The sequence below is a fragment of the Podarcis raffonei genome, chromosome 4, assembly GCF_027172205.1.
Source record: "Podarcis raffonei isolate rPodRaf1 chromosome 4, rPodRaf1.pri, whole genome shotgun sequence".
Lineage (NCBI taxonomy): Eukaryota > Metazoa > Chordata > Lepidosauria > Squamata > Lacertidae > Podarcis > Podarcis raffonei.
Genome location: NC_070605.1, coordinates 34,976,529 through 34,992,150, shown reverse-complemented (window position 1 = coordinate 34,992,150; position 15,622 = coordinate 34,976,529). Strand labels below are relative to the sequence as shown.

General features: G+C 41.0%; 1 protein-coding gene across 1 annotated transcript; it reads left to right on the top strand.

Moving 5' to 3' along the window:
• The first annotated feature begins 1,628 nt into the window (after positions 1–1,628).
• Positions 1,629–12,805, top strand: SFT2D2 (SFT2 domain containing 2). Its single transcript, XM_053386157.1, has 8 exons — positions 1,629–1,854; positions 5,078–5,164; positions 6,521–6,606; positions 7,051–7,132; positions 8,729–8,764; positions 8,853–8,911; positions 11,196–11,225; positions 12,739–12,805. The coding sequence occupies exons 1-8, from the start codon at positions 1,792–1,794 to the stop codon at positions 12,776–12,778; spliced, it is 483 nt and encodes a 160-aa protein (XP_053242132.1). The 5' UTR covers positions 1,629–1,791; the 3' UTR covers positions 12,779–12,805.
• The last annotated feature ends 2,817 nt before the right edge of the window (positions 12,806–15,622 follow it).

Sequence of the window (15,622 nt, the reverse complement as noted above, 5' to 3'; positions counted from 1 at the left end):
TGTGCAGAAGCAGTTTTAAGATTTTCACACACAAAGGCCTCTCATATTGTCCTTTAGTCAGCCAAATAAGTGATGGTTTGTACTATAATCAGCTGTTGCTAAATAAAAATGTATGCCACATTTTAATCTCTCAACTTCCAGTTGTCTTTACTGTGAGAAAGAAATATTTTCCTTAAGTAGCCTGGTAATAACATTAGATTGATCTAAAGTTCTGTTGTAGGAAGGGGGAACTGGTTCAGCTGTTCAATTGGACTCCAGTTCCCATCAGCCCTAGCCAGTGTGGCCCAGGATCAGGGCTGGTGGGAGTCCTGGTAACAACATCTTTAGGGTCACAGGTTCACTACCACCTCCCTTATAGTGTCCATAAATTCTACAAGTGGGATTGTATTCTGTTAACTGCCTCGATGGCCAGTGTGGACGCTATTACAAGATCACATGTCGAAGGGAATGTATTGACCATTTATATGCCTGAGTTAAAACTGGGATACCACTTAAACACCCTGTTTTCTCCCCCCATGTGTTATTTTGCATACTGTACCCTAGTGCTGTACATCTAGAAGACAGAAGATGGCACTGTCAACCTTCAGTGAAAGGAGCAGCTGTGGATTTTTACATTTAGTCACATCTCATTTAGCATTAGGAAATGCATATTGGCATCTAACATGAACATTTTAAAATGAATAACTGCACAATTAGGTTTGCGGCCAGTGTGGTGTTGCCATTTCACCCTTCAGTCCCATGCTGTGGTCCAGACAAAAATCATGAGAAGTGTTATTTACGTATGTTAAGATAGCTTTCAGTGGGGCAACAGTTAAAACACTTTAATGATGGGTAGCGTGTATATGCTACAACCACATTTACACACTGGCCTAAACTATTGACACTTTTTAGTAATTGGGTTTTGATTTTAAGTAACAAAAATCTGTCTGGGGAAAATACTCTGAAAAAGATCTAACCCATAGATTTAAATTTCATTTTTATTTTTTTAAAAAAAGCAATGCTAGGATTGCACCTGATCACCATGAGTTGTGAATCTGGGTTCCATCTTCCCCTTAGCCTGCTTAGTCAGCCCTGATTAAGCTGCTATTTCCCAGTCAGTATGCAAAACAGGAATACTAATCAATGTGCCCTGCCAGTTATTTAGGAAGACACAACATCTTCAAACCAGGAGAGGTCTGGAGGGTGACAACACAAGAACTGGCCTTTTCTGCTGTGGCTCTCGTTTTATGGGATGCTATCCTCAGGAAGGTGCCTTCATTACATATCTTTATGCACCAGTCAAAAGCATTTTGACATATCTTTGGCTGATGAACATTCTAAGGCCTTTTAAATGTGTTTGTGGGAAGGGAGGTCACTGGTTTTTGTTTCACGTATTTCGTGTTCTCATCTTGTATTTTTATTTTGTGAACCGCCCTGAGATCTTCGTGTGAGGGTCGGTATACAAATTTAGCAAATAACAGCCATCAGTATAGAGAAGGAAAGTGGGGCGGGGAAAAGCTTGCTACTCTCCGGGGGGAAAACACCGGCGCAACCCGCCTACTACTGGACATAAACCCGGTTGCCACAAAGAGGATCGGAGGCGTAGTCGAAAGAGCGCTGCAACGCGCAGGTGCGAGGAAACACCCCCCCCCCCGACTACATATCCCAGAATGCACTGCTCCAGGCGCTGAGGGAAAGCTTGGCGAGCCCCGGCCTTCTCGATTGCTGGGAGTTGTAGTCTCCGAAGGGCTTGGGCGGCGAAGTGGAGGCAGCCGCGTCGGGAAGTGGAGCTCGCGAGGGGCGACAAGTGTCATGGACAAGCTGAAGCGGGTTCTCAACGGGAAGGACGCCGAGGAGCCGGGGCCACTGGCGGAGGTAAACCCCGGGGGAGGGGGAAAGTGTGGGGTGAAGGAGGCTCTTTCCATGGCTTTGTCGCCCGGTCTGCCTCAGGCAGCTCCTTTCGCCGCCCCGGTTCCTTCTCCGCACCCCTAAGGCGCTTAGCCCCCCTCACCAATTTCAGGGGAGCAGCTGAGGCCGTCGTTGTTGACTGGCCCTTTTTGGCCCCTTTCATTCCTCTCCTTTCCTCAACTACCTGCTATTTCCCTCCCCCACCCCATAAAGGAAGGTCGCCTATAACCTTCCCCCGTGCCAGGTGGGCTTTCTGAGCCTTCAACTGCGCCGTGAGAGACCCTTCCTAGCGCCCAGCTCTCTCTCCCCTCTCTTGGCCAAAGTGCGTGTTGATGCTTCTCGTTTAATTGCTGCCTTCCTGCCCGCCCAGGTGTTTGGGATCTGACGTCACAAACTCCAGGAAAAAAAACCCACGAGCCAAGCTCTAATCCTGTGTACAGTGTACACGCTCAGTACTGCTCAAAGCTCTCTTCGCCCCACCAAGGAAAGAAAAAAAAGCTGCCTCCCCTTTTGGTACTTAACTGTTGCTGAACTGGACTCGAACCCACACCTTGCTTGTAATTCAGCAGCCGCTGAATAGGTGCGCAGAGTTCACCCAGGTTAGGGCGGTTCTAGAGAAATTAATTTGGGGTTTATGCATCCGACCAAAGAGTCGTAAATTGGTTTCACTGGTTTGTCTTTCAACAGATCACTTGGCGTATTACGAAAAGCTTAAATGCATTTCTTTTGACTTATTGAAGGAAGTGTGAAAAATACAGGACAGACTGAATGGCTGCTTATCATGACAGCTATATATTTACTCTAGTATCACACCCAGGATGCCTCTGAATACCAGTTGCTAGAGAGCAGGAGCTGAAGAGTGCTAGTGTGTTAATATTGCACATCTGATTGGCCACTGTGAGAACATGATCCTAGGCTACAGAAGGGCACTTCTTGTACTGTATTCTTTTTGCTCAAGGGACGAAGGCCAAAGGGAAGCTGTGTCATAATTGTTTACTACTAACAGCACCCTGGGTAGAACTTGCAAAACGTAAGGAGATGGAAAGCGAAACACCACTGTCTCAAGGTGTATCTTTGTGATTGTTTGGTATGTTCTAAAACTTAGCCTGCAAGCTTTAGTTGACCAATTAATGCAGATTAAATTAATACTGATTGGTGAAGTCCATAAGTAAAACCTGTTTTGGTTTTGCTGTGTAACTGTGATAGGGGGTTAGAAAGAAAATACTACGGACAGCATTTTCTTCCAACAAAGGTGCCGTTTCTTGCATAAATGGAAGTCCATTCTGCTAGTACAAAGTCAGCTCTGAATGCAACCCTTGGCATCAGCTGGTTCCCCAAAGTAATTCAACACAATAAATGTAGGCTTAGTTGGGTGTGTGTGTGTGGGGGCTTTTAGAATGGTGGGATGAGCGGTGAAAAATTATTGGATCCTCTCTGGTTCTTATCCTTGCCGCTACTTGTGCTGTTTACTCTAGCTTGGCAGATGTAGCATGATATTCTATTCCCAGTTTAACAGGACTAACCTTGCTGTAGGGAGATAGGCCTGCTCCTTGTGTGCTCTGTTTGTTTGGTAAACAGCTTGATGAATACTTAATTACCATTTTTTTTTTTTGCCGGTGTTAGAGCATATCAAGAGTAAGAGAATCTTTTAAAATTCAAAGTGACTTTAAAAGTAATGTAAATGGTTAGAAAAGTGGGATAGTTGTACTGCATTTTATTTTATTTTTAAAGGGCATTGCATAAGTGCTTCAGGAGACCAGTAATACAAAGTTCACAAGATGAGGCTTATCATGTTTGTTTGTGGAGAGAGTTGTCATTATCACTAGTGATATACCTATGACACTTGCACAACCACAGTGCTATGCTGTAGTTTCAACAGCAAGGAATTCACCTCTGAAAGGGGATTCTGAATGCCCTTGTTAATAAACACATTTGGCCTGGGAAAACACAACATCCCTGCAGGAAACCAGCAACCTTGAAGTTTGCATTTGGAAGTATCTAAGTTAACATTGATGTAGTCTGGCTGCTAAGAGACTTTGCTCCAAATCAGGTAGCCCTGGGTTTTCATCTCTGCTCTGCCATGAACTCACCAAGTGGCCTTAGGCAAGCCAGTCGCTCAGCCTCAGTCCTCATCTCGGTTTGCAACCTGATGGATAAGAACACTCATGTAACTTACAGGGTTTTTGTAAGGATTGCAACTAGATAATTGAAGCTCTTTGAGCACTTGAAAATGCTCTAGACATGTTGGGTATGATAATCTTTATTTATGTTCCAGGATGATCTTTGTTTAAATTTAGTTTGCTTTTTCCATCAATTTATTATCAAAATACAAGAATTTTGAACAAAATAATTTGTTGCAAAATATACAAATAAATTCAAATACAACAAAATATTTTGGAAACATAGGATCAGTTCCATTCTACTTTTTTTTGTTTCCATGTTTTTGTTTCCATGTTTTAGCTGCTTGGATTTCAGGCAACTGCATATTAATTGACTGATGTTATATAGATAAAAAAACTAAATGGTTTTGCTATTCTTGGATTTTATAACAATGACTAAAATGATCCAAATCTGCTTTTATTACAGGAATGCCCTTGCTTACAAAATATTTATACTCCGATAGCTGATAGAAACTTTATAGTATTTTCAAAACTATATTATGTCATAAGAAGGAATTAGAGTAGAATCAGACATAATACAACTATCTGAATACATTTGTTATAAAAGTTGGATTTTTTTCTAGTATTTTTTTTTTAACGGAATCCTCTTTGGAGAAACTTGGCACGAAACTTTGACTATGCGAAACAGTTGAAATGGATTCAATACACTCTTTGTTTTTAATATTAGAATAGAAATAATGCTAATGGCCAGGGAAATGTAGCTGCTTTCTGTGAACATGTGAAAGGAATATGCTCAAAGTTGCCTTGAGTAATGATTAATAGAAGCTGTTGTCGAAGAAGAAAATTGAATATTGCCTTATATTAACATTGAGGAAGTGATATCTGTTCATAGAACAGATAAGACGAGGCACTTTTCACAAAGATGTTAGAAGCATGTTTGTGAAGTTTCCTCGTGTAGTGAAGCTGCTGGAAGGAAATGAAAGCACCTGGCTGTATATTGATGCATGCCTTTTTAAAACCTTGACACTACAATTTTAATAAGACTCTCTTTTTTAAAAAAAAAATTCCAGGTGATTGATGCATCTTCCTTAAGCTGGAGTACGAGACTGAAAGGCTTTATAGCTTGTTTTGCTATTGGCGTTCTGTGTTCCATTCTGGTAAGAGCTTTCCTTCCCCACCTCATCAGCTTTTGTTGGATAAAGTTTGGATTTCTTGAATAATATCTCCCACAGTGCAAGGCAACCATTTCCCCCCACCCCAGCTGCTCAGTATTGCACTCAGCTCCATCATTCCTGAAGTAATATAAAAGTTTTGACTCCATGAAGAGTAATCACGGTGGCTGATCTATCCCCTTTTATTTTCACATCAGTTGAGATAGTGCAATCTTTTACATGCTTGCTGTGGGAAAAGTCCTACTGTAGATTCGTAGGGTTTACTCCAATGTAAATGTTCACTGGCGACACCAATTTTGTGCGGGCATACTTCCTCTTCTTTCTCCTGCAGCCCCTATGAGTTGTCCAAATTTTCTCTGGAGGGTTGAAGGACCTTCTGAGGAGGATTTTAGGGGTGCAAAAGAGGGAGAAATGCAAAGGGAAGTCCTACAAGTTGTACAAGCAGAAATCCATTTCACATCATTAGATGCCACCTTGTAAATTTTGCAACCTAAATGTAATTTGATGTGGAATATTGGTTGCAAGTTTTCTGCACTGTCATGAGAAGCCTGTTGTTCAGAGAGAAAATACAACCCAAACCATCATAAATTCTAAGACTGGAAAGACTAATAACAATAATCTCTCTAATATCCTTTGTGTAAATTTGACTGGTGTTTGATACTTTAGGGATACTTTCAAGCAACCAACAATAAGCCAGTGATTTGTTCTTTTTCATTCATAGTTGGGATATCAAATCCTTCTCCATAGGCAAGTCATAAACTTGTATTCAGTCATTGCCTTGTCTAACACACCTAACCTTCATGAGACTGGGTACATGCAGCCAGCAGTTGTTGTTTTCCCAGTGTGGTGAGCCTGGCTTATTTATGTGTTCAGAATGCCAAGGACAGACTGATTGGATGCTGATTCAGTTGATTGTCTTGCTCCCCACTATTGCAGGATACTAAAAACATACACAAAACAGTTACACATATATATATAGATGTGCATATATAAGTGTGTATGCGCAGTTTAAAACAACAGCACATACATCTGATCAATACGAAGCCACTACAGAAAGCAACTTGGGATCATGTTGCATGACTCCCAGCTTGATGAAATCTAAATTTGAAATATTATTGCTTTTAGATGAAATATTAAGAGGATTTTTCATGAAAGTAAAATAATAGTAACATATGCTATTTTTAAAATAGGCTTTGACAAAATAAAACTTAAGGCAACACATTTTATGTGATAATGGATGAGAGCAACCAAAATACTTATCTTCTCTACAGATAATTGTTTTCACAGACTTCTTTTCCTTACAGTGATGGTGTATGTTCCTTCTCTTGTCTGTCTTTCCAGGGTACTTGTCTGCTATGGGTTCCCAGGAAAGGGCTAATCTTGTTTGCAGTATTTTACACACTGGGGAATATCGCGTCTCTTGGAAGGTAATCTTCTTTTCCTTGAATTAGTAGGTTTGCTCAGAATATCAAATAGGTGAATGAACTAAACAGTTCATGCTTGAAATATATTATCTTTCTCCTTTTTCCATTTTACCATCAAAATATTTTACAAACGAAATGTTTTGATTGTATCCCTCTCAACTCTTATTCCCTGTCTCATGTTTATGATTGGGGTTCAGCGAAACAGTTTAACTCTGTTGGCATGGCTTCCATATTGTTTTTAATACTATATGATTTTACTACTTGTTTTCCAATAGTGTTCCCTAATTTTCTCTTATGAGTTATACTATGTGATTATAGTATCTTTGAGGCTAAAGTATGGTCTGTTTATGATTCCTGCAATACAGTAATGGTAGCAGTTTACGCTTGTATAATGTGCATTTGTGTGTTTTGCTCTTAGCAGATGGGTTAAATAATTTTTTCTTATAGCACTGTCTTTCTTATGGGACCGATGAATCAGTTGAAAAGAATGTTTGAACCCACTCGTTTGATAGCTACAGCTGTTATGCTTGTAAGTAACAAAACTTTTCTGTTTTAACTTGTATTTGAATTGATAAGGCTATCGGTGTTAATGCTTTTTTTAAGGGAATTTGCTTAATTTTAAAATACAAGCAAATGTAGCATATAAAAGTACCTTGTGGTAAAATATCAGTAGTCAGAAAACAAGTCAGAATACATAGTCAGAAAACAAGTGATGCAAAACAAAGGGGCAGAATTTCCAGCATGTGTTTCTTGTAAAATAATAATTAAAAATTGTAAGTTCAAGTCTCATGAACTGAAGGAGCAGTTAAGGGAGGTGTGGGGAACCTCAAGCCCTCTCTACCTGGCCCTCACAAGTCTCCCTAGGCCACCCCCCCCCCCAAAATTTGCATTCCAAATGTTTCTGTCTTGAACTCTGGTAATGTCTCATGGTCACCTGGCTGGATGATGGTGTGTGACTGTGTGTGGAAACTAGCCTACTGTAGAAAGCTAACATTTACATTCAGCATTCCATTCATTTTTGCCTCTGGCCTCACACACCACAGCTACATGGCCTTGGATTGAAGAAGGTTCCCCATGGTTTGTTAACTGTGCTAGGATTATTCTGTTGGTTCTTCTTAATATAGCTTATGTTGTAATGGGCATGTGGGCCTTTTCTAGCGCTTAATTATGTGCATTTATTTATAGGAAGGGTAATAAACTAATAAATGATTTGTATTCCCGTATGTCCCCAGCACCTTGTACCTGGAGGGCTATTGTGTCTGTGTATATAATGATCCCATTTAGCTGTCATGGCAAATGTGTATCTTTAGACTGCTCCTTCGGAACTGGACTGATGTTTCTTAGTTACGACTGCTACTATGTTTGAGATGGGGGCTTTGTCTTTTTTTTTATTTGTGCTGGGATAAGATACTGGAAATAGTTTGACAAATATATTGGACATATTCTTAGGGCTTTTATTGACCTCTGATTCATTGCAACTATATAGTGTGGGGGTGTCCTTATCGGTACATAACCTCCTAATTAAGTGGAGTATGAGTATTTAATTAGGAAGTTCTGTACCAATAAGGACACCCCAACTTGATACACTTGGGGTGTCCTTATTGGTATATTGCTGAAACCAGGTCCTTTTGTCATGAGGTAGGGGCAAAAGTGTTGCCACAATTCCCTGGAAAATCCAAAATGCATAGGTCACTCATCTATTGCTGATCCTTGGGTTACTTTAAATTAGCTATAGTATACTTCAGTACTATTGGGTCAGATGTGCAGACTGACAGTGCAATTCTATTCATGTCTGCTCAAAAGTAAGTTTCACTTCAGTTCAGTAGGACTTACTGTTGCTAATAATTAACTCAGTATAAGGCCTTCCAATAATTGTGTTCTCCAGGTGACTGATAAACATAAAAGATAAAATACAGTATGATAAAATAACAATAGCATAAAACATGCAGTCTGACAATTTCTAGCATAGAGATGAATTAAACCAGATGATTAAAAAGAAGAAAAATATTAGGATTGCAGCCTGGCACTGTACTCCAGTGCTGAAAAAAACAAAAAAAACCCTGTTCATCTTCAGTTACAGTTTTAATGTCTTGCTTATTTTAAGATTGTCTCTCCTCTCTTTTAGTTATGCCTCATATTAACTCTTTGTGCAGCTTTTTGGGTAAGTACTTGAATCTCCGATGCAACTATGCATATAAATTTAATGACATTTTCTTTGCTTGATTTATGATTATTCCTTCCTCTTTCAGTGGCACAATAAGGGACTTGCCCTCATCTTCTGCATTTTGCAGTTCTTCGCCTTAGCATGGTAAGTAATGCGCCCCCCCCCTTTTATGTCTTTTGGATTGTGAGCCTGCAGGCAAGGACTGTCTTCATTTTAAAAATATATATATAATATTTTAAATTTATACTGGTCTATCACCCCAAGATTGTGAAGGCAGCCTGAGGTCTTGGTGAGCACACTGACTGAATGGAGATTTGAAAACTGGCCCTTGCAGGAATCCACCTCAGAGCCTGGATGGGTCACCTGAGTGGGCGGAGGAGAACAGCAGAGGAAGGCTCCACCTTCCTGCTGGGGGTGGGGGGTGGCTTCTTCTCTCTCCTTGTCTTTCTCCCTGGCACTGTGGGAAGCTTTTTTGGCAGGTCTAATGAAACTGAGGCATGGTGAGGTTGTCCTAAGCAGAAATTGAGGCAGGCAGGGGGAAATGTGGTCCTGGGGAGGGAAAAACTGAAATAAAGAGGGGTGGGGGGATGCTGAGCACACTGGGTAGAACTGGCTATCCCCTAGTTTTAATATATGTACAGTGGTTTGAAAATTTTAGGTGCTTTAGAGATTATTATTACTATTATTTCATATTATTATTTATTAATAGCAATAGGTTTGTGTACATGTATAATAGGAGAGGTTTATTTCCTCATCCTCTCTGTCACATATCTTTATAAAAAGACTGCAATAATGGAGCCCAACGTCCATAATAAATACATCACCTCCTAAATTTCCCTCAACCAATTGCTGTTTGGGATTCCATTTGGACAGGAAGTTTCTTACGAAAATCTAGCTACCTTTTTTTTAAAAAAATAATTTTTATTAACTGGCCAATCACATCAAATTAAATCACATCATATAAATTCCAAATTACAAAGCCAAATTTTTAAACGTTGTTGGGGGAACCCATACTTCAAGATCCAAAGGGGGATTCAGATCATCTTCTTATTACTGCGTTAATGTCCAAATCAGTCCCAATCAGTCCAGACAAAGTTCATAATTCTATCCAGTCTTATCTTGGTGTTTCCACATCATATCTTGTTCATATAATTTCACTTTTTCCTGTACGATCTCTTCTGTTAGTCTCCTTAAGGCGATAGCAAGTATAATAATCCTGTGTGGATTTCCCGTTCCTCCACTAAGTCCAGATGGTTTCCATATATCTCCTTCGTAGATAACATCACTCTTTCCATCGTAAATTTTGGCATTTGTTGCTCTTAAGTCCCACCGAGGAGTTGATCCACGATATGTAAACAACTCTATTTCTCTCTTTCTCCTCCCAGACCCAAGAGCTCCAACAATGCCTCCCAAAATGGCGAAGGCATTTTTAACTGCGTCATTCCAAAACTCTTAGCTTTCCAGCTTCATCTTGAAACATTGCTTTGGATCGAAAGTTTATCTCCACACAGCCTTAAATCCACAGCTTAAGTCCTTAATTTCTGACTCATTAGGGGAGGGGATTCTTGTTAAATCACATGAAAAAAGGGAAGGCAGGTTTTTTTCCCCCTCCCCCCTCAGTCATGTCATACCGTATCTTGACGTATCTTCTCATATTTTATTCTTGTCTTGTTATCAGAGATCTCTTCTGTCAGCAGTCTTTACTCCCCTTTTTCCTTGAAGCATGTGCAATTAATTTCGTCCAAATTGTTTCTTTTAAAGATCCTTGCAACCAGCGGCGCGAATCAGGGACGGCGTCCAGGAGTGCTGGAATCCTACAGGAGGGCTTTGTGCCTAGTGCCCCCACCCCCACAAATTCGGGGGTGGTATAGGGCACAGCAGGCAAGGGCCGTCCCCCCCCACAAACCTGGGGGTTAATTACCCCCATCATAGCCTCCAAATTACCTCGTGTGGGTCGGAGAGATGTTATTGTCAGCCATCTTCCGATGCGCCACCTAGTGGCCCCCGAAAATCTAGCTACCTTAAAGTAAGAGTCACCAAGGCCTGGCTGAACTATTGTCAACTTCTGTTGATCTTCCACATTTGGCCACTTTCCTTGTTCACAAGTGGTCTCCATGTGCGCAGATGTTGCTAACAATGAGAAAATGAGCTCATATTCTACCTTTCTCCCGGAAGGAGACTCTACTTCATGTGGAAATGATGGGAGAGGTGATGGAAATTGATCCTGACATGGATAGTTGGAAAACTAAACTGGAAAGCAAATGCTAGTTTTAATTTGTCAGTCACTTATCAAGCCACAATATGTGGTAGACTACCCTTGGCTTGGGCCATGTGTTATGCAGACTTGCCATTGACACTCTGTGGGAGAGAGTGTGTGTGTATTCGCCTGTTCTTCCTAATACATGTGTTTGTCTTCTCTCTCTTCTAGGTACAGCATTTCCTTCATACCATATGCAAGGTAATCTTGACCTCCATTTGCTTCAGGAGCTACCCAGGTCATAAAACATAAAAGGGGAATTTCTTCTGTGATAGGGATGGCTGGAAAAATCAATCTCCCTTTAATGCATTCTTCTCTGTATTCTCGAGATTACTTGCTATGTGGAATGATTGAATAGAGGAAGTGAAATAGCACTGCGTGATTGAAAATATAGAAAGCTCAGCACTCTTGTGAAATGTGTTTTATGATTAATAAATCACAAACAAATGTTTATCATTTAGATTGTTTATATAGTGCCATTACTGTACTTGAGAAAGTACAAGAGGCTAGGCTCCTGAGGGCTTAAAATATATAATTTGATAAAAAGAGACAACAGAGGAAGTGGAGGAAGGAGCAAATAAGGAAAGAATGTGAGGTTATTTCAGATACATAGTTCACTTTGGTTACAGTAAAGCTTAGGAGCTAAGGAGTGGAACCAAGTTTTCATGGAAAATGTTGGTTTTGTGGGAACAGAGAGTAGCAGCATTATATATTTTTGTTTGTGGCAAAACTACCCATAGATCTATGTTGAAAGTCTTTGTAACAATTTGCAGACAGGTAGCTATGTTAGTTTATTGCAAGAAAAAACAAAGTCTGGTGGTGCTTTAAAGATTTAAGGTTTTTTATTATGGCATATGCTTCATCAGATGAAATGTGATCCTCACTTGTACATAGGCTTGGATGCCACAGAATTGTTGCTGAGTCCCTGCAGGCCACCCAAAACCTGTATACAGTGGTACCTTGGTTCTCAAACTTAATCCGTTCTGGGAGTCCGTTCGACTCCCAAAACTGTTTGAAAACCAAGGTGCGGCTTCCGATTGGCTGCAGGACCTTCTTGCAGCCAATCGGAAGCTGCGTCAGACATTCAGCTTCCGAAAAACATTTGCAAACTGGAACACTTGCTTCCAGGTTTGCGACGTTCAGGAGCTGATTTGTTTGACAACTAAGCCGTTTGGGAACCAAGGTACCACTGTATTGGCAGATAGTGCCATATACAGTCAGTAGGTTAACCACCACTGCTGAAAAGGGAAAAGATTAATGTAGAAGGTAGGGTTAAATAGCAGTGGAATGTAAAAGGTAAAAATGCATTATGAGACAGTTGAATTAGAGCTTGTGTATGTAAATTGACCCTTCACAGCAGCAGTGATTGGTGATAACAAAAAACACCTTAGCATTGTTGAGTGAAGTGGCCATATAATTAGAGCAGAACATTTGCAAAATGAGCATGGTGACCCTTCATACCTATAGTGGGACAGGAAACCATTGTCTCTATTCAGACTCAGATTAATGGAATTGAACTGCTTGAGAAGTTGCAATTCGGTAGAAAGGATGGCTTCTGTCCCACTACAGGTGTTAATTTACCCAGCAGTGCTAAGATGATTCTGTTTGTCAAAAATCACTGCTGCTGTGAAGGATCATTGCTTATACATTTTAAATATTTGTGCGGCTTATTCAAATACTTAAGGGGACAGTGTATTTGTTTTTATTTTTTCAGGGATGCTGTGAAGAAGTGTGTCACCGTGTGTATCACATAACAGAGACAAAAACTTGGTAAGTATTGGGGGGGGGGGAAATATTGTGGTCAAATAGTTATATCCCCAGCTCCTTCTGACTATACTCTTAAGTAGCATACCTAAACATTGCTAGCTTTCTATTTTATTTTATTTGAAAATGTGTATTTAAATCTAGATTTTCAATATATCTTACAAAAGAAAGCCATAAAACAAATATAAACTGTCCTGTACACTGAGGACTCAGCTACATTTGTGAAGTGTTTTATACGCGTTATAACACCATGACACCAGATGGCGCTGTGGAGGCCCATTTTTTGCCAACGGGATTTCCCTGTATGAAGTTTACAACGCATTTAACTGAATCTCTCCTTTGATATGTCTAGATTCAGCCTGTTAGTACTTGACCTCCAGTCTTAAACAGTCTAACTCCCTGGAGCTTGTTTCTGGATAAAGTGAGGCAGCTTAATGATTACCGTATTTTTCGTCCCATAGGACGCTCTGTCCCATAGGACGCACCTAATTTTTTTTTGTTGGGGGGGGAAATAAAGGGGGGGAAATTCCTTCGTTTCCCCCCCCAAAAAAACCAGGTTGTGGAACAGCGGGATGGCGGTGCTGCGCCTCCCCGCTGTCCCCCGAGCTTGTGGGGCTGGCCGATGTCTGCCCAGCGCGCGGGGTGCTCTGCTTCAGGGCATCCTGCGCGCCGGGCGGCAGGCTGCTATCCGCAGCCTAGGGAGCCCTGCGGGAACTGCCGCGGACTCCCCAGGCTTGCTGATAGCTTCCTGAAGCCTGGAGAGCGAGAGGGGTCGGTGCGCACCGACCCCTCTCACTCTCCAAGCTTCAGCGACAGCCTGTATTTGCCCCATAGGACGCACACAGATTTCCCCTTCATTTTTGGAGGGGAAAAAGTGCGTCCTATAGGGCGAAAAATACGGTACCTATATTTGCTGAGATGTTCCAAATTTTTGCTCTTTGCTGATATCACACTGTAGAAAGAGAAATTAATTGCGAGATGGTCTTTTAGGTGCCCACATTGGGTTGTATCCTATGCTGCTGTTCCACTTGTACAACTTGAGCAATGGAACTTCCCCCTTCTCTCTTCTGCAGCCCACTGTACACCTTCAAAATCTGCTGGTAGAGTGGGGTGTGTGTGTCTTATTACCCATTGTTATGAGTAGGCATATATTTTGTCAATTTTAAAAGGCTTTCTACACATTCGCTCCAGTCTGGAGATATGCATAAACAGAACCCACCGTTTTGCTGGGACTGCAGATAAAGACTGGTCTGTGATGTAGAGGAGGCATAAGCACTTCTCTGTGTGTGCAGAAGCCTCTGTATACCTATAAAGCAGGGGTCAGCAAACTTTTTCAGCAGGGAGCCGGTCCACTGTCCCTCAGACCTTGTGGGGGGGCCAGACTATATTTTGGGGGGGGGGGAAATGAACAAATTCCTATGCCCCACAAATAACCCAGAGATGCGTTTTAAATAAAAGCACACATTCTGCTCATGTAAAAACACCAGGCAGGCCCCACAAATAACCCAGAGATACATTTTAAATAAAAAGACATATTCTACTCATGTAAAAACACGCTCATTCCCGGACCATCCACGGGCTGGATTTAGAAGGCAATTGGGCCAGATCCAGCCCCCAGGCCTTAGTTTGCCTACCCATGCTATAAAGTGTCTTACTATAATTTAACTTGTGCTTTGGGAAAGGAAAACAATATACAACCTGACCGATGTAAAGCTGTAAATGTTGTAAAGGCTTTTGACTGAGAGCTGTCATCATTATTTCAAAATATAATTCATTGCTTTTGTGCAGGCCAGCAAGATAAGCACCATCTCCTTACACTGAAATGTGACCTTGAGGACTAGAAGGTTTGCACAGTCATATGGCATTTGCATCTGAACACACCTTCCTAGGGGCAAGGCTATTAATCTTGCTAAGTGAACCTGTGAATCACTGGACAAAGCTACAAAGTATTCTCCCAAGGGTAATGAGTTTTGTGATAAGTCCAAAGAGCAACAAAACATTCCTTTCACTCGCTTAGCTAAGCCGTTGTGTGCATTTGGTGCAATATTGTCAACTTCAGATTTTGCTGTTTTGCTGGTGAAAATGATATTATGGTAATTGCAAAGTAGGTGGGATTTAAATTTACTAGTCACACATTCTTAATTTACAGGGTCCAAAGAACAGCTTACACATTGGCTACTGTGGCCTTATAGCAAAGAGATTGATTTTCAGAGTTCATTTCTTGGGTCCCAAAGTACTTTTTGTCTCCTATCATCGTATAAGGGAACTTAAGAGGAGCTGCCTTCTAATTGAACAGCAAGCATGATTCCTTATTGTAATATAACCGAGACATTGATTCATTGTCCAACCAGCAACAGAAGCAGCATGAGCAAATATACTAGTGGGAATCATGAAAGCAAGCAAGTGCCCTTCCATTTCTGCAAGCAGTTTACTGCCTACTTTTTATGGTCTCTGAAGTAACATCAAGACCTCTGCCTTAGTGCTAACATTGCCTCATGAATTATTTGCCACTCTTGCTGCTTCGGTTTTGCTAGATTCCCACCCACATCCATCTAAAATATGACTGTACAGCTCTCCCAACTGTGGAGAGGAGGAACATCTCGTGTTTTTCAACTTCCCTTTCCCCTATTTAATCTTGCTGTTTTGATTTCTGTTTACATTGTCTGCCTAGCTGATGATTGCTTTCAGTTGGAGGGGCTTGTGTCATGACATTCTGGCTTCCTAATAGGACATTATCATGTAATGATTGGAGCAAACACCTAGACATCGGGAATCTTTGCGGCATTACACTTTTTGAACTGGTGTCATTAGATTTTTTTGTCTCCATTTAAGAA